This window comes from Anomaloglossus baeobatrachus, chromosome 5 (assembly GCF_048569485.1).
Source record: "Anomaloglossus baeobatrachus isolate aAnoBae1 chromosome 5, aAnoBae1.hap1, whole genome shotgun sequence".
Taxonomy (NCBI): Eukaryota; Metazoa; Chordata; class Amphibia; order Anura; family Aromobatidae; genus Anomaloglossus; species Anomaloglossus baeobatrachus.
The window spans coordinates 254,398,148-254,423,940 of NC_134357.1; the positions used below are offsets into that span (position 1 = coordinate 254,398,148).

Here is a 25,793-nt window from a genome sequence, read left to right on the forward strand (position 1 = left end):
TGACTGCTGTGAACTGCTGAGGGTGGGTGTGTGTGTGTGTGTTGTTACCTGTGGCCCTTGGCTTGTCCAGGGCGCCACAGAAGTATAAGCAAACTCATCTTAAGGACAGTCACAGCGAAATTGAAAAACAAAATTTAAGAGCTACAGTTAAAGCGGGCTTTACACGCTGCGATCTCGCTAGCAAGATCGCAAGCGATCGTACCCACGCCCGTCGGTTGTGCGACACGGGCAAAACGCTGCCCGTGCCGCACAACCTCGCTTAACCCCGTCACAAGCATTTACCTGCCCTGCAACGTCAACGGTTTGTGCGGAGTCACAGCGACGTCACACGGCAGGCGTCCAATAGAAGCGGAGGGGCGGAGATGAGCGGGACGTAACATCCCGCCCACCTCCTTCCTTCCGCATTGCCGGTGGAGGCAGGTAAGGAGATGTTCGTTGCTCCTGTGGTGTCACACACAGCGATGTGTGGTGCCGCAGGAACGAGGAACAACATCGCTAATGAGCAGAAAATGATTTTTTGTTTCAGGACAACCTCTCCGCGGCAAACAATTTTGACCACTTTTGCGATCGTTTAAGGTCGCTCATAAGTGTCACACACTGCAATATCGTTAATGATGCCAGATGTGCGTCACAAACACCGTGACTCCAACGATAATTCATTAACGATATTGTAGCGTGTAAAGCCCGCTTAAGACTCTTAAATCTTTAGTTAGCAGGTTAAATGTTCAAGTTCACAACAATAAAATTAGAAAAAGACTGAACAAGTATGGCTTGCACGGAAGGGTTGCTAGTTGAAACCTCTTTCTTATAAAACGAACATGGCAGCAAGGCTAAAGTTTGCAAATATGTGTCTGGACAAACCACAAGGCTTCTGGAACAGTGTCCTTTGGGCAGATAAGACCAGATTGTAGATATTTAACCACATTTGGCAAAACCCATAAAAAAAGCATAATCAGCACCAATACCTCATAGCAACTGTCAAGCATGGTGGTAGAGGGGTGATAATTTGGGTTTGTTTTGCAGCTAAAGGATCTGGGTACCTTTGTAGTCATTGAGTTCATCATGAACTCCTCTGTATATCAAAGTAGTCTAGAGTCAAATGTGAAGCCATCTATTCAAAAGCTAAAGCTTGGCCAAAACAAGATCATGCAACAGGACCATGATGTCAAGCACACCAGCAAATTTACCTCTGGATGGCTCAAAAAGAAAATAATTAGGATTTTGCAAAGGCTCTGTCAATATCCAGACCCAACTAAAATTATGTTATGAGACCTTAAAAGCACTATGCATATACACATATCCACAAACCTCAATGAACACATGAAACATTTTAAAGAAGTGTTGGCCAAATTGTCTCCAGGACAATGTGAGAGACTGATGAAGTCATACACAAAATTATTACTTCAAATCCTTGTTGCTAAAAGTGGTTCCACAATTCATGGGGTGCACTTAATTTGGCCTGTTTATCCATTTTGGCCTAGTTTTTAGAAAATAAATAAATTACAAAGTGTAATTTATCATGTGTTGCTGGTCACTTGAGGCTGTACTTACCTAAATTTAAAACCTTCTAAAGAACATATTTTTTTTAATGTTCTGATACATGAAACCATAGAATTCAAAGAGGGTGTACTTAATTTTTATAATGACTGTGCATAGCCATGCCATAATAATTGCCTGTGTGAAGAATATAGCCATTGCCTGGATACTAAATACAATAAGTGAAATACTGGGGCTTTGTGGTTGACACTATTGGAAATATAGGCTAATTTTGGGTCTTACTGGTTTATTCCGAGTACTTTCTGCTGACTCCCTATGGGGCTTTACATGTTTGCTCTTTTATCTTGCACTACCATTGTTTTCATTACATGTTAGGTATCTGGTTTACTATATATTTTTTCTTGGTATTATATCTTATTGGTAAATCACTTGTGTGATTATGGCATTTTTTTACTTTTACCTTAGACATGACTATTTTCTTACATTTTTATTTTTATGCATTTTATTGTATTATGAATTAATAAAGAGCACTATTGTTTTGTCTTTGGTTTGTATAGTGTCTCCTATTTTGATTGGGCTTTGCACATCATACAGACATATTCAAGCGTTGCGTGGTACCCTCACCACCGGACCATCGTGGTACCCTCACCACCGGACCTGACTGACCCTCACCCGACCAACCTGCCTGACTTTTCATATCAAGTTACTGACTGCAAAGTCAATTGGTCACAAGTTACTTACAGTCAATCACTTTAGCACATCTAATACCCCTAAACATTACTCCTAAACATTACACTACCCAACTCTGATAACCAAGTGCCAAGGATTAGTGAGACTTCTTGGATTCCCCGCACGTATACGTACCATGGTATATTTTTTTGGGTACTGTTTGATCAGTCATCTTCGTTCACATTCATGTTTTTCTATTTTCTATTCCGTGATAGGAATACTGAAATGAAAATTACAGCGTGGATGGATTTGTCACATGATGGACAACAATGGCATTTGGCAATAATGGGCTCCATCAACCCTCTCCCTGATCAGCTATTCTCGGTGCCGGTGGTACACACCTTTGATTAGTTGCAGAATTATATAGTTCCGTCAACTGTATCGCGGCTGAGTACTGCAAATCCTGAATATATTGATAATGTTGGTAGAGGGATCAAAGAGGGTCTTCTGGCATCTACATATTGTCTATAGTCTCAGATCCGAGGCAGGGGCCCATTATAAAGCAAATAAATTGTACAACAACATTTTATTATTTCAGATGTACATCTTTTTATCTTTTATTTCAGGACCGAGAGCTGAGGCCAGAGGAGATCGAAGGTAGGCGTTTTAATACCCTCTCTGTAAATATCTTTACCATCTATATACCTTGTGTCCAGAGTAACACTTTACAGTCACATTGTAATACATAATTGCACAATAAATATCATCTACTACAAACATATAATTGTTGTTCTATGGGCCATGTGCTTTCTTCATGTGCATTTACCAGATAATTTAGGCTAATATACGTATACTGAGGATGCTAGATACAACGGCTGGAAGCTAATTTAAATATACACAACCTAAAGGCCCCCATACACATTAGACTAATATCAGCCGACCCCACCGATATCAATGGGGGCAGGGGATGGTCCAATGTGTATGGATGCGCCGGCCAACTGAAGGGCCATGGAAGATGTCAAATGCACATGTCCTATTTCTGACTGCCGATCTCACTGTTCTCCTGGAGATAAACCACTGGCTGACTTGCAAGCCACCGGCTTTTCATAGAGAAAACAGGAGTATTCAACCAAACAAGTGCTCAAGTGTATGATAGAGTCATCTGAGATGGATGGCGGCGGAACAAGATTTATACTCTCTGGATGTGTAACGTAATCAATCACCGGAGAACTGTGGCTTAATGTGATCTGTATTTTAAGGGTTCTCATACATATTAAAGTGATTGTTCAGCTCTGTAAACATTAGAGACAACATATAACTGGTTGCAGATACTTTTCCATAACGACATATCATTTTCAAATGTCATATATGCATTCTCAAATGAACATCTTGAATCTTTACATATTAACTCATAGGCACTATTCCGTTAGTGAAATTCTGAACAAATGTACTTCCCTTTTATGCTTAAATGTATTAATCATACTATATTGTCTCCTCAGAGCTAAGAGAAGCATTTAAGGAATTTGATCGTGACAAAGATGGTTTCATTGGATATAAGGAGTTGGGCGAGTGCATGAGAACCATGGGATTTATGCCTACAGAGATGGAGCTCATTGAACTCTCCCAGAAAATCAGTTAGTGGTACCTTCTTCATCTTGCCCTCTCTCTGACTGCTGCCCCTCTGTAAATGTCCAGAAACTTACAAATTCTTCAATAAAAGTCTACAAATGTTATCACGAGTGGGAAGAGGGAAATGTAGCTGCAGTCTCTGCATAAAGATTCCAATGCACATTGGATTAAAGTGAGGGCCTTCTTGACTCTCTAACGATCAGGCTGGACCTTTGGTTCTCTCCAGAGATAAAACGCTGCCAGACTCTGCTTCTCTCCATTGAATGTTCATGTAAATGGGAATCGGAAGAAAGAGTTTGCAGCTATGTGAACGCTAAACCCACAGCTATTGCAGGTGTATAATCCCCTTTAAGGGTTTTTTCCAAAAATGTTATGGTGAGGTAAATTTTGTCAGCTGTAAGTTATGGTGAGCAGCACAGACTGGAGGTGATGGTGCAGCAAAAAAGGAAAGCAAGACATTAGTGAGTGCCAGGATAGCAGGGTCGGCAAGCAAAGAAGAAAACACTAGATGTCACTGGACAGCAGTCAGACGCCAGAACAACAGCAAGGACGTGGTAAATAGTAGAGACGTATATGCATTCAAGAACTTGCAGCAGGGATACGGTTAATAGAAGAGACATATAGACAAACAATGACTTGTAGGAGGGACATACCATGTTTCCCTGAAAATAAGACTTACGCAGACAATAAGCCCTATCACAATTTTGGGGCCTTTTTGGAGTATGATTATAATATAAGACCTACTCCAAAAAAATGCCCTAGTTGTATACTATGCAATAATAGTATCCTGAAATAAGGCTTTCACAGCCATTTCAGGATATGTAGCCTTTATTGGTTGTGTTGTTGTAAACCCTGGAAGTATTTAGTCACATGCCGGCTAGTTAGTGGAAAATAAATATTCACTCCCTTCCCCCGCTAACCCCTCTGTGCCGGTATCAGTGATTGGAATCTGTGTTAATGACAATTAAATATTCACCTCCTTCCCCTGTCCATAATCCTGCTCTGTCCACTTCTCTATGCCGGCACCAGTGATTGGAACGGAGTGGGTAGGATTATGGGCATGGTAAAGGGGTGAATATTAATTTCCTTTAGCACATGTTCCAATCTCTGACAAAGGCACAGACAAATGGGTGGGGAAAGGGAGTGAATATTCGTTTTCCATTAATGGCTGACTCAATCACTGACACTAATATAAAATATAACCTATCCCCTGAAAATAAGCCATAGAGTATCTTTTGGAGCCAAAAATAATGTAAGTATATTCAGGGAAACAGGGGGTTGTTAATAGCAAAGATGTATATGAAACCAGTAACTTGTAGCAGTGATATGGTTAATAGAAGATAGCTGTCTGCAATAAGATACCTTGTGTTACGGTTGCTGCGAGCACTGGAGACTAAGTCCAGATTTCTTGCTACTGCACATGTGCGAGCGCTGGAGACTAAGTCCAGATTTCTTGCTACTGCACATGTGCGAGCGCTGGAGACTAAGTCCAGATTTCTTGCTACTGCACATGTGCGAGCGCTGGAGACTAAGTCCAATCTTGGAGCCATTGCACATGTGCGGGTGACATCATCGCTGACACGAGGTCACATGTCTCTGACACCTTCTATGCCGATTGGTCGCTGGTCATGTGCTTGTGACGTCTTGCTCGGTGATAGGCCAGCATGACGTCACTCCTGTCGTTCTGGCAGCGGATTGGCTCTGGTGTCCTCCATCTTGGATGAGGCACAGAGTCTATATAAGACCCTGAGACACGCCGCATGGTGCTCAGTCCTCTTGGTTCATGCATATGAGTAGACGCTCTGTGCGCGTTCCTCTAGGCATTCCTCTGTCTATGCTAGGTGAGCGCTACCGGCAGGGTAGCGTTCTTATACCTTACAGCTTCGGCTGCTGTCCGTATCCTTACCTCTTAGGGGAGCGGACATAGGCAGGTGCCTGAGGCACATGGTCTGGCTGGGCCTTGTGATTCTACTCGTAGGTGGACGTTGCCGCTAGGGTAACGTTCCTTATACTGCGTCTGGCAGTTGTTCGTATCCTCGCACACTAGGGGAGCGAACAGAGGTAGGAGCTTTGTGCGGCTTACGCTGCTGTTCGTCTCTTTTGCACCACTAGAAGAGCGGACCTAGGCAGGTGCCATATCTAGTGGTTCGTGTCCTCGCACACTAGTGGAGCGAACGCAGGTAGGAGCTTTGTGCGGCTTACGCTGCTGTTCGTCTCTTTTGCACCACTAGAAGAGCGGACCTAGGTAGGTGCCATTTCGCACACATTGCCTTTGTCTCTGTGATTATTAACAGAGATCATTCCACACACCCTCCAAGTAAGGGAGGAATTGCTTTACTTACTTATTATATCCTTCTGTGAGTTAACAGAGGTATTGCACTCTGCCATAGTCTGCAGCAAAGTCTTTGCACGGTGGACCCTGACTGTCTGATACTCCTTTCAGTTATTATCAGACAGCCCCCCGTAACATTAGGACTGAGCCAAGGGTCTGGCAGTTATGGCAGAATATCAGCAGTTACACCGTTACATACAAGTACTTGAGTCACGGCTCAAGAGTATAGAGGATAAACCTCAGACCATGGTGACATCTGCACATGATCCTCGACTTGCTCTGCCAAACAGATATTCTGGCGATGCCAGATCATGTCGTGGTTTCATTAGTCAGTGTCAGATACACCTAGAGGTCAACTCTTCTCGCTTCTCTACGGAGAGGTCCAGAGTAGGCTTTATCATCTCCTTACTTCAGGACAAAGCCTTAGAATGGGCGACTCCCCTATGGGAGCGCTCTGATGTGGTTACTCTGAGACATCAAGACTTTCTTGATGCTCTTAAGGCGGTATTCATGGGTCCGCAGGTTACCCATGATGCGGCCCTGAGACTGTTAGATCTATCTCAGGGTTCGTTATCCACTAGTTCTTATGCCATTGCTTTTAGAACTCTGGTGGCAGAACTAGATTGGCCAGAGAAGGTGTTGATTCCTATCTTCTGGAGAGGGTTGGCAGGCTATGTCAAGGATGCCCTTGCTACTCGTGAGGTCCCTGCTTCTCTGGAGGACTTGATCACAGTAGCAACGAGGATCGATGTACGCCATAAGGAACGTAGACTCGAGGTCTCTTCCTCACGCCCTAAGCATCGGGCTATTCCAGTTGTTGAGGGTCCACTACCATCTTCCTCAGCATCTGAAACATCTCCCACTCCTATGGAGTTGGGTCATACGTCCTCCAGACTACGCAAGTCTGGTCCTCCTATATGTTACGTATGTCGTCAAGCTGGGCACTATGCCAACAAGTGTCCTAGTCGTCAGGGAAACTCCCTGGCCTAGTAACCATTAGAGGGGGGTTACTAGAGACGTCTTCTGCACCCTCTAAGTGTTGTATCCCAGGTCAGCTCTCGTTATCTGAGAATACATGGCCTATTATGGCTTTTGTGGATTCCGGAGCTGACGGGATTTTTGTGTCCTCAGGATTTGTAAAGGGACACAATATTCCCTCTATCATGTTAGAGGCGCCTATTCCTGTCCGTGTTGTTAATGGAACTATGTTGTCTGACTCCATTACATTGAGGACAGTTCCCTTGCGCCTTTCCCTGTCTCAGGGTCACATAGAGGAGATTTCTTTTCTTGTTTTGCCTGAGGGTATAGACGACGCCCTTCTGGGTCTTCCATGGCTTCGGACTCATGCTCCTCACATTGACTGGGAGTCTGACAGCATTATTAGTTGGGGTTCGAAATGTCAGTCCCGATGTCTTCCCTTACCACCTAAGGTCGTTGCGGTTGCATCAACTGATCTCTCTCCCATACCTACACCCTATTTGGATTTCGCTGACGTGTTCTCCAAACAGGGTGCTGAGGTTCTTCCACCCCATAGGCCGTATGACTGTGCCATAGACCTTATCCCAGGTTCGGTTCCACCTAAAGGCAGGGTTTACCCCCTGTCGATACCTGAGTCGGAGGCCATGTCGACCTATATAAGAGAGAGCTTAGAGAAGGGGTTCATTCGTAAGTCTGTCTCTCCCGCGGGAGCTGGGTTTTTCTTTGTTCGGAAGAAAGAGGGTGATTTGCGTCCCTGCATAGATTACAGGGGTCTCAACGCAATCACAATAAAGAACAAATACCCATTACCTTTAATTTCGGAGCTCTTTGACAGACTGAGAGGAGCTCAAGTTTTTACGAAGTTGGATCTGCGGGGTGCGTATAACTTGGTACGAATTCGAAAGGGTGACGAATGGAAGACCGCTTTTAACACCCGAGACGGTCACTATGAATACCTCGTCATGCCTTTTGGGTTATGTAATGCACCCGCAGTATTTCAGGACTTCGTAAACGATGTGTTCAGGGATTTACTGTTATCCTCAGTAGTGGTGTATCTGGACGACATCCTGATTTTTTCTCCTGATCTGGAGACTCATCGTCAGGATGTCGTTCGTGTCCTTTCCCGTTTAAGGGAGCACTCATTGTTTGCTAAACTCGAGAAATGTGTATTCGAGCAGTCCTCATTGCCTTTTTTGGGTTACATTATCTCACAAGAGGGTCTGGCTATGGATCCTGCGAAGCTCTCTGCTGTCCTGCAATGGTCCGAACCTCATTCCTTGAAGGCGGTGCAACGCTTCTTAGGATTCATAAATTATTACAGGCAGTTCATACCCCATTTTTCTACTTTGGTGGCCCCTTTGGTGGCCTTGACTAAGAAAGGTGCTAATCCCAAAGCCTGGTCTACTGAGACATCTCAGGCTTTTGAGGCAGTAAAAAGACACTTTTCAACTGCTCCCGTTCTTCAAAGACCCGATGAGAGTAAGCCCTTCCTCTTAGAGGTTGATGCCTCTTCAGTGGGTGCTGGTGCGGTCTTGTATCAAAAGAACGGTGCAGGTAGAAAAAGGCCGTGTTTCTTCTTTGCTAAAACCTTTTCACCGGCAGAGAGAAACTATACCATTGGGGATAGGGAACTGCTCGCCTTGAGATTAGCCTTGGAGGAGTGGCGTCACTTGCTGGAAGGAGCGAAACATCCTTTCCAGGTCTATACAGACCATAAGAATCTGACGTACTTACAAACCGCTCAGCGTCTGAATCCTCGCCAAGCCCGCTGGTCCTTGTTTTTCTCCCGCTTTCACTTCTCCATCAACTATCTGTCTGGGAGTAAGAATAACAAGGCAGACGCCCTGTCTCGCTCTATGCTTTCTACCCAGGAAGAGATTGACGAACCTCGTCTTATCCTTCCCTCCAGGGTTTTTCATACGCTCTCCCCTGTGACGTTAGACCAAATCCCACCGGGCAAGACCTTTGTTCCGCCTGATCGACAGAATGATATACTGTCATGGGCCCACACCTCAAAGGTGGGTGGGCATTTTGGTATTAGGCGGACACGAGAGTTACTGGAGAGGTGGTATTGGTGGCCACACTTAGCCAGCCACGTCAAGAGATATGTCAGTTCCTGCTACTCGTGTGCTCGCAACCGTCCATTACGGCAGAGACCGGCTGGGCTCTTGCATCCTTTACCAGTGCCAGATAGACCATGGGAGGTGGTAGGCATGGACTTTGTGGGTGATCTTCCATGTTCACAGGGACATAGATTTGTGTGGGTCATTACGGACCATTTCTCCCGGATGGTTCATCTCGTACCGTTATCGAGAATCCCATCTTCCAGGGTACTAGCCAAACTATTCCTCAAGCATGTCTTTAGGCTTCACGGGATGCCAGATCGTATCATTTGTGATAGAGGCCCGCAATTTACTTCCCGTTTCTGGCGAGATCTTTGTAGCCTTCTGCAAATTGAGTTGAATCTCTCTTCGGCATACCATCCGGAGACTAATGGTTTGGTTGAACGTACCAATCAATCTATGATTATATACCTTCGACACTTTGTTGCTGAGAACCACGATAACTGGTCCTCCCTCCTACCCTGGGCAGAATTTGCCCTTAACAATTCGCTGGCTGAGGCCACTGGGCAGACACCGTTCGTACTCAATAATGGGCAACACCCTAGGGTACCAGTACCGTTTCCCGCTGCTGCACCTCCTCCTCTTGTGGCCGACTGGGCAACTAATGCCAGAGAGGTTTGGGATCGGACTCAAGAGTCGATCCAAGCAGCTAAGGACCGTATGAAGACGGTGTCCGATCGGTTTCGTCGCCCGGCTCCTGTCTTTTCTCCAGGGGACTTTGTGTGGCTCTCTGCAAAACACGTGAGACTTAGAGTGAGCTCTGTCAAATTTGCTCCTCGCTTCCTGGGTCCTTATGAGGTTCTTCGACAGGTAAATCCTGTAGTCTATCAATTGAAGTTACCTGTCCATCTTAGGATTCATGACAAATTCCATGTCTCACTGCTAAAGCCAGCTATTTTACCTCACGCTCGTGAAGTGCACTCTCCTGCCTCTGATTCCTCTCGCTCTAGCTATGAGGTACGAGCCATAGTTGGTTCTAAGATGGTTAGAGGGCGCAGGTTCTTCTTGATAGATTGGGAGGGCTATGGTCCGGAACATCGCTCTTGGGAGCCTGAGGGGGCTGTCCATGCTCCCGACTTAGTTGCCGATTACCTGCGTCGCCGGGAGGGGGGCCCTTGAGGGGGAGGTACTGTTACGGTTGCTGCGAGCACTGGAGACTAAGTCCAGATTTCTTGCTACTGCACATGTGCGAGCGCTGGAGACTAAGTCCAGATTTCTTGCTACTGCACATGTGCGAGCGCTGGAGACTAAGTCCAGATTTCTTGCTACTGCACATGTGCGAGCGCTGGAGACTAAGTCCAATCTTGGAGCCATTGCACATGTGCGGGTGACATCATCGCTGACACGAGGTCACATGTCTCTGACACCTTCTATGCCGATTGGTCGCTGGTCATGTGCTTGTGACGTCTTGCTCGGTGATAGGCCAGCATGACGTCACTCCTGTCGTTCTGGCAGCGGATTGGCTCTGGTGTCCTCCATCTTGGATGAGGCACAGAGTCTATATAAGACCCTGAGACACGCCGCATGGTGCTCAGTCCTCTTGGTTCATGCATATGAGTAGACGCTCTGTGCGCGTTCCTCTAGGCATTCCTCTGTCTATGCTAGGTGAGCGCTACCGGCAGGGTAGCGTTCTTATACCTTACAGCTTCGGCTGCTGTCCGTATCCTTACCTCTTAGGGGAGCGGACATAGGCAGGTGCCTGAGGCACATGGTCTGGCTGGGCCTTGTGATTCTACTCGTAGGTGGACGTTGCCGCTAGGGTAACGTTCCTTATACTGCGTCTGGCAGTTGTTCGTATCCTCGCACACTAGGGGAGCGAACAGAGGTAGGAGCTTTGTGCGGCTTACGCTGCTGTTCGTCTCTTTTGCACCACTAGAAGAGCGGACCTAGGCAGGTGCCATATCTAGTGGTTCGTGTCCTCGCACACTAGTGGAGCGAACGCAGGTAGGAGCTTTGTGCGGCTTACGCTGCTGTTCGTCTCTTTTGCACCACTAGAAGAGCGGACCTAGGTAGGTGCCATTTCGCACACATTGCCTTTGTCTCTGTGATTATTAACAGAGATCATTCCACACACCCTCCAAGTAAGGGAGGAATTGCTTTACTTACTTATTATATCCTTCTGTGAGTTAACAGAGGTATTGCACTCTGCCATAGTCTGCAGCAAAGTCTTTGCACGGTGGACCCTGACTGTCTGATACTCCTTTCAGTTATTATCAGACAGCCCCCCGTAACACCTTGATAGCAGAAATTAGGTACTTCCTTGCAGTTTGAATTAGAAGTAGTTAGCTGATGGAAAGCAGATAGAGGTTTGCAGAGAAGATGATTAGACACCTGACTGGAAATGAATGATGGATGATGAGGAAACTGTTTGAGAAGTACAAGATAGCAGGGAGCTTCACTTTCTAAATAATCGGACACACATTGGGTCTAAACTAGATTTAAAATGCCTTGGGTGACTAGTGCAGAGGATAGTCATAGGAGAACAAAACAATGCACGGCACTGGAGCCAGGACAGGTGAGTAATAGTACCTCCTTTTTAAGGCCCCTCTGAGAAATGCCTGCAACTGAAAAAAATAGGATGCTCAGTACAAAATCTCCTGAATAAAATTGGCACATTTATACGGTATAATTTTTTAAGTAACCCAGCACCTTTCTTCAGAACTGCATCCTTCCCAGTCTATCAAATAGAAAATATTCCCCTGAACATTCTTATAGCCTGGAAGTTGGTTACGCTGATGCTCCCAATTCAGATCAGAGGTGCAAACGGGAGCTGTCTTTATTGATATGAAAAGCATTGGAAATGTTTAACTTGGAAGGTAATTTCAGGCATAAAGTGACTGGATTGATTTCTGAATAATCTGGAATGAACTAATGGTTCATGTTCAATTACATTGGGATCGCCAGAGGCACTGGTGGACACAAACAGAAAAAGGCCCTTGTGTAAGAAGAATATATGGGCCGAAATCTCAAAAAAATTGCACCTGTTTTTGAGGTAGTAATGGGCTCCCTTACCTCTTAGGCCCCTGTTCTGCGGTACAGGCTGCACCAATGGTATATTTGTCCCTGGTCAGAGGCATCACAAAGGTCAAAGGACCTGGAAATGTAAAGCCCTGTGTTTTTTTCCCTGGTGGACGGTACATGACAGCGGAGTCCAATCGCGAAAAGAGTGGCCATCAAGTTTCAAAGAGATTAAGCTTACGGACTGAATGAAGATACTCCAGATGTTTATGATTTGTATATATCTCACTGGAAACTTGGTACCTTCTAGAATATGTCGCCATTTCTTCAGAGCTAATTTTATGACTTAGAGTTCTTTATCACTAATGAAGTTATTTGCATCAGCGGGAGATAATTTTTTTCAGTAAAACCCACAGTGAAATTTTCTAGATTCAGAAGAAGTTTGTGAAAGAACTGCTCTCACACTAGAAGTAGAGGCTTCCACTTTAAGGAACAATGGCCTGTCTGCAAAAGGATTGAGTCAAGCCGCAGCAGTGGGAAAAGAAAATTAAACGGGATGTCCGGGACTTTAACATTGATGACCCATCCTCGGGATAGGCCATCAATGTCTGATCTGTGTGAGTGCAACACCTGGCACCTCTGCCAATCAGCAATTTCTGGTGCTGCCACCAGTTGGAACTACTCGGTGGGGAAGCTGCACAGCACAGCTCCGTCAATAGAATAGTGGCCACAGAAAGGTACTGCACATCTGCCCACTATTGATTCAAATAGGGGGCAGATTGACAGTACCCAGCCGTGGAAACCATAAAGTTGATGGGGCTGTGCTATACAGCTCCAAAACTGAGCAGTTCTTGACGGCAGCATCACTGGGAACAGCTAATAACCTATTGTTATTTCGCAACCTTTTTCTCAGTCAGTTCTACAATAGCTAGGTTTCCATAAGAGACTGAAAATTATATGGACATTCCTTGTTGTCTAAAATTATCTGTATGAACGGGAGAAGGCTGCGCACTGAATGTGTAAATGTTTTAGGCTGATATGCAAAAAAATCTACAAAGTATAAATACTTTAAACAATAGTGTTATTTTTTTTTTATCAATTAACAAAATGTAAAGTGACTAAACAAAAGAAAACTCTAAATCAATATTTGCTGTGAACACTCCACTCTTAACATCAAAACAAAATGAAAGCATCAAGTCTTTAACCCCTTCACGACCGGCCGATTTTTCGCTTTCCGTTTTTTTTTTCACCATTCTTTTTCTGAGAGACGTAACTTTTTTATTTTTCAGTCAATATGGTCATGTGAGGGCTCATTTTTTGCGAAACGAGCTGTAATTTTAAATGAAACCATAAGTTTTACCATATAGTGTACTGGAAAACGGCAAGAAAATCCAAATGCAGAAAAATTGCAAAAAAAGTGCAATAGCACTATTGTTTTTGAGATATTTTATTCACTATGTTCACTATATGGTAAAACTGATGTGTAGGTGTGATGCCTCAGGTCAGTGCGAGTTCGTAGACACCAAACATGTATAGGTTTACTTTTATATAAGGGGGTAAAAAAAAATCGGAAGTTTGTCCGAAAAAAGTGGCGCACGTTTTACGCCATATTCTGTGACCCGTAGTGTTCTCATATTTCGGGATCTATGGCTCAGTGACTGCTTATTTTTTGCGTCTCGAGCTGACGTTTTTAACGGTACCATTTTTGCGCAGATGCTACGTTTTGATCGCCTTTTATTGCATTTTGCGCAAAAGTTGTGGCGACAAAAAAGTCGTTTTGGCGTTTGGAATTTTTTTTCCGCTACACCGTATACTGATCAGATTAATTGATTTTATATTTTGATATATCGGGCGTTTCTGAACGTGGCGATACCAAATGTGTGTATATTTTTTATTTTTTTTAACCCTTTAATTTTCAATGGGGCGAATGGGGGGGGGATTTGAACTTTTAGGTTTTTTTGTTTTTTTTAATTTTTTAAAGCTTTTTTTTCTTACTTTTTTTTTTATTTTACTAGTCCGCCTGGGGGGCTATTGCGATCAGCAATCTGATCGCTTTGCACTATCTGCTGATCACAGCTACACATCTGTAAACAGCAGATACGCTTACTTTCTTTTTCACTGGGCTGCAGGCACAGCGAAAGTGAAATCAATTCATGTGTAGTACAGAAGTCATCACATGACCCTGTGCTACCATGACAAATACCGGAAGTCACATGATCGCGTCACGTGACTTCCGGTATCGGGCGGTAAGTAAAAGTTTACCGCGATCACGCTTATAATGGCGCTGTCACATATTGACAGTGCCATTTAAGAGGTTAAACGGCACGAGCAGATAACGATTCTGCTCGTGCCTAGCAGGCACACATCTCAGCTGTGAAAATCAGCTGAGATGTGCGTCGATCGCAGCATGCTGCCGCCGGCAGACCACGGGCAGTAACGTTATGACCGCTAGGAAGTAATTTTACGGCCCGTGGTCGTTAAGGGGTTAATATGGGCCCCACAGAGCTCTGATCTCTACATCGAGTCTGTCTGGGATTACATGAGGAGACAGAAGGATTTGCACTAGTCTAAAGAAGATCTGTGGTTAGTTCTCCAAGATGTTTGGAACAACCTCCCTGCCGAGTTCTTTCAAAAGCTGTGTGCAAGTACCTAGAAGAATTGATGCTTTTTGAAGGCATAGGGTGATGAGCATGTCAAATATTGATTGATTTGATTTTTCTGTTGTCCATTCACTTTGCATTTTATTATTTGATAAAGATAAATTATTAAAGGGGTTGTCCTGAACTTTAACATTGATGACATATTGTCAGGATAGGTCATCAGTGTCTGATCGGTGGGAGTGCGCCCCTCCCAATGAGCTGTTCCCAGTGACGATCAACGACTGGAATTACTCAGTTGAACGGAACAGCTCTGTCAACTATATAATAGCTGTAGTTGGTTACTGCTGAATCAATAGGGAGCAGATATGCAGCACCTGCCTGCAGCAACTGGTGGTTAAGCTGTGCTGTGCATGTGCAACTCCGCAACCGAGTAGTTACAGAGTCCAGGAACAGCTGATCAGTGGGGGTGCCGGGTGTCACACTACCGCGATCAGACATTGAGGACCTATCTAAAGAATAGGCCATCAATGTAAAAGTCTCGGACAACCCCTCTAAAACTTCAATAATTGAACACATTCATACTTTGCAGCATTTTTTCCACACCTGCCTAAAACTTTTGCACAGCACTGTATATATTTTAACAGTTTAATATTTTAGATTTTTATTACACTATGTTTAAATCTCCTGTCTGTAGAGCCACACTTTTCCTTTTTTCAGTGGTACAATTTAGATGAAGTCTTCTACTACAATTGTTTAATCTAAACTGTTCTTCTGCCCTTAGCAGGGGGAAAAGTTGACTTTGAAGACTTTGTAGAGCTGATGGGACCTAAGCTTCTTGCAGAAACAGCTGACATGATTGGAGTGAAGGAGCTGAGGGATGCTTTTAAAGAGGTATTATATGAGAACTGGATGAGCTTTTGAGAACTATGTGTCCATATACTTTACATGTATTGTATATGTATGTGATTCCGCACAAAGAAGACTTTAGGGCCAATAATTTCAGTTACTGTGTCCATACTACGTTTCCTTCTATACAGGCTCCCAGAGTGGTCATGAGACCCATTAAGGAGTACCTCTATAAATTATCCAGATTACATAGGTGGGTGAGGATGGATAGGTTAAGGTAAGATAATACACAAGGGCTGTACAAAGTTACTTACACCATCATACACTATCTTCTTAACAAATGGCTCAATGATAGGAAATACTTAAAAATACCAAAAGAAGCATTACTTGCCCTTGGATGCTGGCCTCAGTAGTCTCATACTGTCTACCTTGGCATGAACCCAGAGGCCACTGATTAGCTGTAAAGGTCATGTGTTGTGAACATCACCCCTGCAGAGCTGTGTTTCCTTTCCCATGAACCCCTTTGATGTGATCGCGAGATGCCGATGGGCTACCATGCAGTGTACTAACGTATTGTATATTGTACTTGTGATCAAACGATTGTAGATTCAAAAAATATAAAAAAAAGTATTAAAGGTTCAAATTATCTCCCGTTTTCCAATCTGTAAATGAAAAAATGTTGATCGGTGTCATTGTGGTTGACAATGTCTGATAATTCAATGCATTAAATGTAAAAAAAAACCAAAAACATGGGTTTTCTCTCATCTTGCCTCACAAAAAAAAAGAAATAAAATTTGATCAAGAAGTTAATTTTTTCTTATAATGGTATCAACGCCAAAATTTCAGCTCTGCACAGAAAAACAATAGAACCTAATTTTTCGATCGACTTAAAAATAAAAAGTAATGCATCTTAGAAAATGGCATCACAAACAAATTGAACGGATACATTGACAGCTAAAGTATTACGGAGCAAAAGCTAACCTTATAGGACAACTCTCTGTTATGGGTGATAACGGGGCTCCCTCGTTACATGATTATATGGATGATATCCATGTATTATAATAGGATAATTAGGGTATATGGAGATAAATTAGGCACTTCCTTCTGGTCAATGGGAAAAAGTCATGGAAAATGGTAAATTAGATAATTTGTGTAAGGGCTTTCTCACACGAGCATATAAGACCGCAGAGTGATATCCGGTGTTTTATAATGTTATACCATGGGGCAGTGACAACCAGTGCTTTTTTCTTCATGCCAATCTGGCCTAAGGAAAAAAATCACGGCAAGAGTGTATCCAATAATAGGATGACACGCACCCATACATGTCTATGGGTATGTGGAAATCATAAGATTGCACTTTGATGTCATCCAAGTGCTATCTGATATACGCCTTCACAGTCAATGGAGAGAACGGAGAAATTAAGTTCTCTGTCTCCTGCTCAACTGTGCTCTGATTCTCACATGCAAGAAAATTGGATCATAGTAAACTGACATTTGGCTCCAACTCTGAACAGAGTTTTAGCTGAGTGTCATTAACATTAATGTGCCAATTCTCTCACATGAGAGAATATTCAACTGTGTGAGCGAGCCCTAACAGTCATACAAAAATATCTTAAAACGGTCAAGTTTAAGTCAGCCTTTCCTTAATCTATGTATTGTGTTTCATTTTTCTCTCTTTTGGCAGATGTGTGATTGCCCTGTATTATATTTTTCTGTACTATTTTTATTTATGATATTACTAATGACACATTTTTTTACCAAAATCAGTTTGACTCGAATGGTGATGGCAGAATTAGCACTCGGGAACTACGCGAGGCTATGAAGAAACTCCTTGGTCAACAACTTGCCCCCCGTGAAGTTGATGAAATTCTGAGAGATGTGGATGTGAATGGGGATGGACTTGTGGATTTTGAAGGTAGTATGATCTGTATTTAATCTGACGATAGTTCCTAGTGCTAAGGTCATTTTTTGACATGTGTGGTACAATCCTTGGAACATCAAGATCATCAAATTTGAATAGTCATTATATTAATAAGAAGTGATCAATGTAATAAAGTTTCATAGTCAACCTGGCATTACCAAGCTCCTCGAGAGTCACCATACTGATACTAACCAGAGAACACTAGATCCCCATAACACAAGGTGGATCTGAACTCCCAAACTCAGGTGATCCAACAGCGGCTTTGTTAGCTAGGATTACAATTACAAGTTTGTGCTACCATTAATAGAGACACTCTATCTCCACTATGGCCAAGGTATTGGGATACCGTGGAAAAACTTGCTCTTCTGCATTGCCCCATTGAATAACATTGGTCCTAGTGGTGTTAATTTTTTTATGGACAACACTGGAGATGAAAATACGGTCATATGAATGAGCCTTGTAAGTTATGATAGGTAATGACCATAGAAATTAGCACCAAAAAAAAGGCTCATATATCAAGAACTGTATAGCAGATTTAAAAAAAAAAATCGGTATAGTCAGGGAAGCATCGGGAATAGAATAATTGCAAAAATTGGTCACTTAATTTGACGACAGGTCCTTTTTAACAAGAGTTTCCCATTAATAACCATGTTTACTACCAATATAAAGCACTGCATGCAACACAGTTCTAGTCCACTTTTATTGAAACGGTTGTCCACTTCCGACATCTCCATTTCATTCCAAGGGTCATCTGCTCTGTACTTCAGTGAATAAAAGTTGTGAGGGATGGTGTAAATCCCATAGCAGCCATAATATAACATGAGCATTATAATAGAAAACTGAATAGAAGCTAGCAAGAAAATAACATGGTGACCTAATATCTACAGTTGAAACCAGACGTTTACATACACTATCTATAAAGACACATATGCAGGTTTTTCAGAATAAACCTTTCCCATTTTAGGTCAATTAGGAACCAAAATTATTTATATTTGCCAAATGCCAGGAGAATGAGAGAGAAAGTTTTAAGGCATTTTTATTACTTTCTGCAAAGTCAAAAGTTTCCATACATTTCATTAGTATTTGGTACCACTGCCCTTAAACTGAATGACTTGGGTCAAACATTTTGGATATCCTTCCACAAGCTTCTCACATTAGGTAGGAATTTGGGGCCATTCTTCCTGACAGAACTGGTGTAACTGAGCCGTGTTTGTAGGTCGCCTTGCTCGCGCCTGCCTTTTCAGCTTTCCCTATAAATTTTCAATAGGTATTAGATCAAGGCTTTGTGATGGCCACTCCAAAACTTTGACTTTGTTTTTCTTTAGCCACTTTGTAACCAGTTTGTTAGTATGATCATTGTCCATTTGGAAAACCAATATCCGTGAAAGCTTTAAGTTCCTGATTGAAGTCTTGAGATGTTGCTTATGTATTGCCACATAGTCTTCTTTCCTTATGATGCCATCTATTTTGTGAACTCTCTCCTGCAGCAAAACAACCCGTCCCCGTGTTTCACAGTTGGGTTCCTCCAAACGTAACAATGTTCATTATGGCCAAACAGTTCAATTTTAGGTTTGTCAGACCACGGGACATGTCTCCAAAAGGTCTTTGTTTCTGTGTGCATTTGTAAACATTAATCTGGATTTTTTATGTTTCTTTTGGAGTAATGGCTTCTTCCTGGCAAAGTAGTCTTTCAACCCATGTTGATACAGTACTCATTTTACTGTGGATCATTACACAATCTTACCAGCTTCCACCAGCATCTTCACAAGCTCTTTTGCTTTTGTTATTGGGTTGATATGCACATGTCTGACCAAAGCACATTCATCTCTGGTATATAGAACCCATCTTCTTCCTGAGCGGTATGATGGCTGGACATTCCTATCTTGTTTGTACTTGCATATAATTGTTTGTACAGATGAACGAGACACCTTCAGGTATCTGGAAATTGCACCCAAGGATGACCCAGACTTGTACAAGTCCACAATTCTCTTCCTGAGTTCTTGGCTTTCTTTTGACTTTCCCATGATGCTACAAAAGAAGCAATATGTTTCAGGTGTGCATTAAAATACATCCACAGGTTTGTCTATAATTAACTCAGATGTTGCCAATAAACCTATCAGAATCTTCCAAAGACATGACATCACCATATGAGCTGTCACTTATTGTTTAAAGGGATAGTATTCTTAGTGTATCTAAACTTTTGACTTTGCAGAAATTAACAAAAATGCCTTAAAACAATTTTTCTCTCTTTCAATATTCTGGCATTTGGCAAATATAAATAATTTGATTTCATGTCAGATAGTGAGAAAAACATGCATATGTGTCTCTTTAGATGGTGTATGTAAACTTCTGGTTTTAACTGTAGATCTCTTGGGCTTTGCTGCTGGGTCTAACAGTACTTCAGTACTTCTATTTGTGCAATGTATGTGAGAGGCTTAAAACTGCCAACCCCTGACGCCAGAGAATCAGCTTCTACTGGACTCCTTAAAGGGGGTTGTCCACTACTAGGACTTATAAAGATGATATTTTAACTCTTCCCTTTCCAGAGGAAACAGCTTACCACAGTAGTTCTCTACCAAGTTCACTGGAAATTGGTCAGGGCTTCCCTGGAAGACAGCAAGAGCTTTAACTTTTATAGTGGGTATGACTAGGGGAATACACCGAAATCATAGGGCCTCATTGTAAAAACTATATAATGTCTCTGACAAATTGGAACTTTTTTAGTAAGTTAATATTCACGGTTATTTCATAACAAATCTTTAGTTTCCAGGCATCAAGGGTGGCTCTGTTCATAATAGTATATTCTGGTTTCAGAAAACACCTGTTTCCAACACACCCCTTTAAACTTCGCAATTATACTTTAACAGTCAAGTAAGCCCCCATTTACTAGATCAGGGGTAAGGAACCTTTTTACTGCCAGGGGCCATTTGATAATTTCTACCATCATTCAGGGGCCGCACAAAATTAACAACTTGAAAATTACCCTGCTATATTTGGTCAAACAATTAACTCACTGTAGCGGCTGGAGCTTCTTGTTTTTGATACGGCTGTGATATTAGGCGATATCGATCTGGTTGCTTCTCACAACTGCTTTACCAGGTTTGTGTCGGCTGGGACTGCTGAGGGCATATACATCACAGGAGTTATTGGTAGCATATACAGCACAGGAGACACTTGGGGCATATACATCACAGGAGAAACTGGGGGCATATACATCGCAGAGGAGGGCTGAGGGAAATATACATCACGGTGGAGGCTGGCGAGCATAGAAATTACTGGGGAGGCTGGGGTTCATAGATGTTCCAGTAGAAATTGAGGGCATATACATAACTGGGGAGGACTGAGAGGAATATACATCACTAGGGAAGCTGTGGGGCATAAACATCACTCGAGGTACAGACATCACTGTGGGTATTTATATCACTGGATGGCACAGACATAGTTGGGGTGCACAAACATCACTAGTGGTATATACAGCACTGGAGGGTCACATACAGCCCTGGGGAGTCTGGAGGGGCACACACAGCCCTGGTGAGTCTGGAGGGGCACCCACAGGCCTGGGGAAGCTGCAGGGGCACACACGGGCCTTGGGAGGCTGGAGTGGCACACACAGGCCTGGGGAAGCTGGAGTGGCACATACAAGCCTGGGGAGGCTGGAGGGGCACACACAGGTCTGGGGAGGCTGGAGAGACACACATAGACCCGGGCAGGCTGGAGACGCAAACACGGCACCGGGGAGGCTGGAGAGGCACACACAGCCCTGGGAGGCTGGAGGGGCACACACAGCACTGGGGATGCTGGAGGGGCATACACTGGCCTGGAGAGGCTGCAGGGGCACACATAGCCCTTGGGAGGCTGCAGGGGCACACACAGCCATGGGGTGACTGCAGGGGCACACACAGCCCTGCGGAAGATGTACCCTCAAGGGGTTTTATATTTTCCTACTGCATCACAGATGATCATATGTTCTGTTCCTCCTCTTTTGTCTCTTCCCCCTGGGAAAACAATTCTCTTTATCTTGGTTCCTGCATAGATCTATGAGTTCCTAATTTTCAATCCCTGTCCAACCAATGGCGATATTCACTCACACAAGTTTCACTATTGTATTTTCTGATGTGTGCATCATCCACTTCCTTACATTCCTCCTCTCTTTAAACTCACCAGTCCTCGGCGAGAAAAGTCACTTTAACACTAAATGCTCTTTAAAGGTGGCCCCAGTGTTGCCAGTATTTGATCACACTTGTGTTTCTTCCATTATGAACTTCCAGATGAAGTCTTATTTCACATATCTTGTGGCTGAAACAACAGCATTAGCACGTTCAGTTCTGCGAGGCCCCTCCTGATCTGTCTCTTCTGAAGCATTTGGGCCTTCCAACAATCTTGTTGGTTTAGCCCCTGATGCATCTTCCGAGCTGGTTTGGGGTGGTAGTGTTAGTTCTCTTGCCAGAGCAGGTGTTACCCACCACTCATATTTGTCAACTACAGGTATTGTTGGAATAAACCTCCTTTGTTCTCTCAAGGGATCAGCCACTATCTCCTCTTTCGACAGACAGGGCCAAAGCATATTGCGGTGTAGCACTCTTTCAAGTTCCTCATCTTCCCTTTCGCGTCAGACCTCATGCAAAGGGTTTTTAAAGTGCACTCTTTTTGTCACCCACTGGGGAACTGCCTCCCACCTGTACCTCAGCTTGCCCTTATGTAGTTTCTTTTGGACCAACAACCAATCTCCTGGTTGTAGTGGTGCTTCCTGCAATGGAGTCACTTCCAGGTGTCTTATATCCTGGAGTCTCTGCTCCATTAGTCACGTCAATGTCTGTAGCTGATGTTTGTGCTCCCTCATTCAAGGGGAAGTATTCATCCTTGTACAGGATTGAGTTCCAGCTGAGTAATTTTGCTGCTGTTATGACCAGTTCAGCGGTCCAGTTATTCATAGGTCACTCATGATAGCGCATCTGCAAGGGTATTTTCGCCTTCCACCTGAATAGCTATCCAACACTGATATTTAGACATTCTCGCAACCCACTGTTGTTCTAATGCTCCCAATTTCACATTGTGCAGGTGAGCTAGAGGGTTGTTGTTGTTGGTCCGCACAAGAACTTCAGACCCCAACAGATATTCTGCAAACTTCTCAGACATGGCCCATACAAGGGCAATAAATCAAGTTAAAAGAGCTCTCTTTATTGCGCTTTGTGTCCTGGCGAGACCAGTTGGCCTAGGTGATCACTCGCTCTTATTCATCTTGAACTTTCGCCAATGTCGCAGACGGGGAGGACGCCGTCGCTGCCCTCGCTAACGCTCGGGTCCGGCACTGCTGCGGCTGCTGCTGCTCGGTGGCTCGAGCGGTGGGCCGGATCCGGGGACTCGAGCGGCGCTCCTCGCCCGTGAGTGAAAGGGGTGGTTCGTTTGGGGGATTTAGTCCGTGACGCCACCCACGGGTCGTGGTGAAGATAGGCACCACCGCTGCTGGTGACGGGGATCCCGGGCGCGATGGTAGGGAGCAGCTGGGATGTTGTTTTCCCCCTCTGTGGGTAGGGGTCGGTGGTCCCGGGGCCCGGTGATGTGACGGGGAGGCTGGGTTGGTGAGGTGCAGGGTTGCAGGGACAGCGCAGCGCGGTGACGGATGGTACGGGTGTACTCACTCAGTAAGAGATGCACAAAGTCCTCGGTAAACTAAACGGCTGGATGGATGGATCCCGCAGCCGGCTGCAGTGTCTCTCCCCGGACAGGTGATGGCGGCTGTCTTTCCCTGCACCTTGATGTGCTTAGTTGACTACTATGGATCCCCAATGGTAGTCCGCTCCTCGGTGGATGGATGCCGGAGGAGCCCGTTTGCCCGCAGGCGCTGGCCCTTGGGTCTCTAGCCTTAGGCGGTAGCTGTATACCCTCACGGTGTGGGCGGTTGCCTTCTATCGGGTCTTTGGTTGTTAGGAAACCCCTGGGGTTCCGGTCACACTCGGATTTGACTATTGTCGGCGGCTCTAAGCCTGGTCGGGGTCCGATGGCCCTGCCTGTGTGTGCTGGCTTCACTTCGCTCCCCGGTCTGTACCAGCGGGCCAACGCCCGACCCCGGTCCTACGGTTCCGCGTTGCTTCACCACTCCTGCAGACGGCCACCACGTCTCCCTACCTTGCTGTCAGTCCCTGGACCACAAACCCAGACACTCCAGAGTTTACTCCTCTCACTTCCACCTCCAGGACTAAACTGTTCTTTTTCCCGCCTCCAGGCCTGTGAACTCCTCGGTGGGTGGGGCCAACCGCTTGGCTCTGCCCCACCTGGTGTGAACATCAGACACTGGAGGGAGGCAACAAGGGTTTTGTGTTTGGCTGGTGTCACTGTCTAATGGGGGTGGGGGTGTTTGTGTGTTATCTGTGACGACCTGGCTAGTCCAGGGCGCCACACCAGCACTACCCAGAAAACTATAGAAACTTCCATCTGTGTATAACATACGGTTGTGAAAAGTCTGCATAGGCCAAGATGGGGGCATTCATTAGTGGGAGTTTCAATACTTGTGTGACGCCCTGGGCAAGCCAGGGGTCACAGGTCATCACACCACCACACCCTACACCCCAGTTAGGAACATCACAGCTAACCAAAATCCTTGTTGCCTTCCTCCAAGGGGCTGATGTTCACACCAGGGGGGTGGGCCAGGCGGTTGGCTCTGCCCACCGAGGAGTACACAGCCCTGGAGGCGGGAGAAGCTGGCAGTTAAGAAAAGTTAGGGAAAGGAGGAGGAAGTGGAAGGAGGTGAAGTGGTAGAGGAGCAAAGAAGAAAAGAGTAAAAGTGAGAGTAGAAAAGCCTGAAGTTGGTCCAGCTGTGTGCAGGACAGAGTCAGCAAGGTCAGCAACAGCGGTGATTGTCCGGAGGGGTGACCGTTTGGAAGTTCCTGGAAAGACCGCGGATGGGTGGTGACCCGGCGGTCTGGAGCAGTGTACAAAGGACAGTCAGCACCAGGGCAGGGGCCTCTCGGACCCCGGCAAGGCTCGGAGTCGCCATAATTTGCCAAATCCGTCAGTGAAGGGGACGTCTGTCTCCCAACAACCAAGTCTCGATTGAAGGCAACAGACCAACCATTACAGTAGAGACACCGCCACCGCCAGGGCACCAGTTTCTAAGGGCCAGCGCCTGCGGGCAAAGAGTAGAGCTCCTCCGGTCCAGCTTGAAGCCGGGGAGCGGGTTACCGGTGGGAACCCATCGAGACCATCAACAACATTAGGTGCAGGAAAAGGGACATCACCGTCACCTACTGGGGAAAGCAAGTGCAGCCGTCCGTGGGAACCGTCTTTCCAGCCGTGTGTTTTACCGAGAACTGTGTCAACGTCTCAGGCTGAGTGAGTACCACAGTGCCGCAAGGCACAGCGCTGCCCCCACGTCCCTGCGCCCACCAAGCCCTGCATCTACCCACCTCAACACTGGGCCCCGGGATCACCAACCCCTACCCACGGAGGGGCAACACAACAACTTGCTGCTTCACACCATCACTCCCGGGATCCCCACACTGAGCAGCGGTGGTGCTAACAGATCACCACAACCGTGGGTGGCGTCACGGACAATAGACTATATCCCAAAACCCAATCCCCTTTCACTCATGGGCGAGGAGCGCCGCTCGAGAACCCCCGGGATCTGGCCCACCGCTCGAGCCACCACTGAGCAGCAGCAGCCGGACCCGAGCAGAGGGGTGAGCGCAGTGCTGATACCCCGTTATCCGGCCAAAAAATTTCAGAAGTCGCCATCTTTGGCGCGAAAAGTTCCCGCTCAAGCGTCTTCTCGAGTAGTGGAGGCGCGAAGGCCAAAACTCCGCCCCAAGAGAGGAGGGGCCGGAAAGAGCTAAGGGGGACGGAAACAAGATGTCTGCGCCCGACGGAGCCGCTGGAGGAGCGGCGGTCGCAGCCGCAGTGGCACCCGCGGATGGGAATGGGCCTGCCCAGGCCCCGATTGCGCTAGCGGGAGGTGCCGCGGCCCCCGCGCTCGCTCAGGTGATGCCGTTCTCTTTGCCCTATGCGCCTGGAGCTACCTGGCTACCGCAGTATGACGGGAAACCTGATGCTTTACAGGTCTTCCGGAAAAAGCTTAACCCGTTGCTAGAACTGTACCCCCTGACCGATAAGCAACGTGTGGCGGTAGTGCTGGGCCAGTTAACCGGCACGGCTGAGCAGGAGGCGGAGACCTGGGCCGAGGGGGACCGGCTCTCTGTAGCAACCATCTTTGAGAAGCTACAGACTGCCTTTGAGACCCGGACTGA

At 45.4% G+C, this 25,793-nt stretch overlaps 1 protein-coding gene across 2 annotated transcripts in view; it reads left to right on the forward strand.

The window, feature by feature from the left end:
- Positions 1–25,793, forward strand: part of CABP2 (calcium binding protein 2) — a 108,952-nt gene that overhangs the window by 72,683 nt on the left and 10,476 nt on the right. For both annotated transcript variants that reach the window (XM_075347393.1, XM_075347394.1), the window contains exons 2-5: positions 2,793–2,823; positions 3,666–3,800; positions 15,568–15,677; positions 17,400–17,547. In XM_075347393.1, the coding sequence (XP_075203508.1) occupies positions 2,793–2,823; positions 3,666–3,800; positions 15,568–15,677; positions 17,400–17,547 (424 nt within the window). The remainder of the gene's footprint in view (positions 1–2,792; positions 2,824–3,665; positions 3,801–15,567; positions 15,678–17,399; positions 17,548–25,793) is intronic.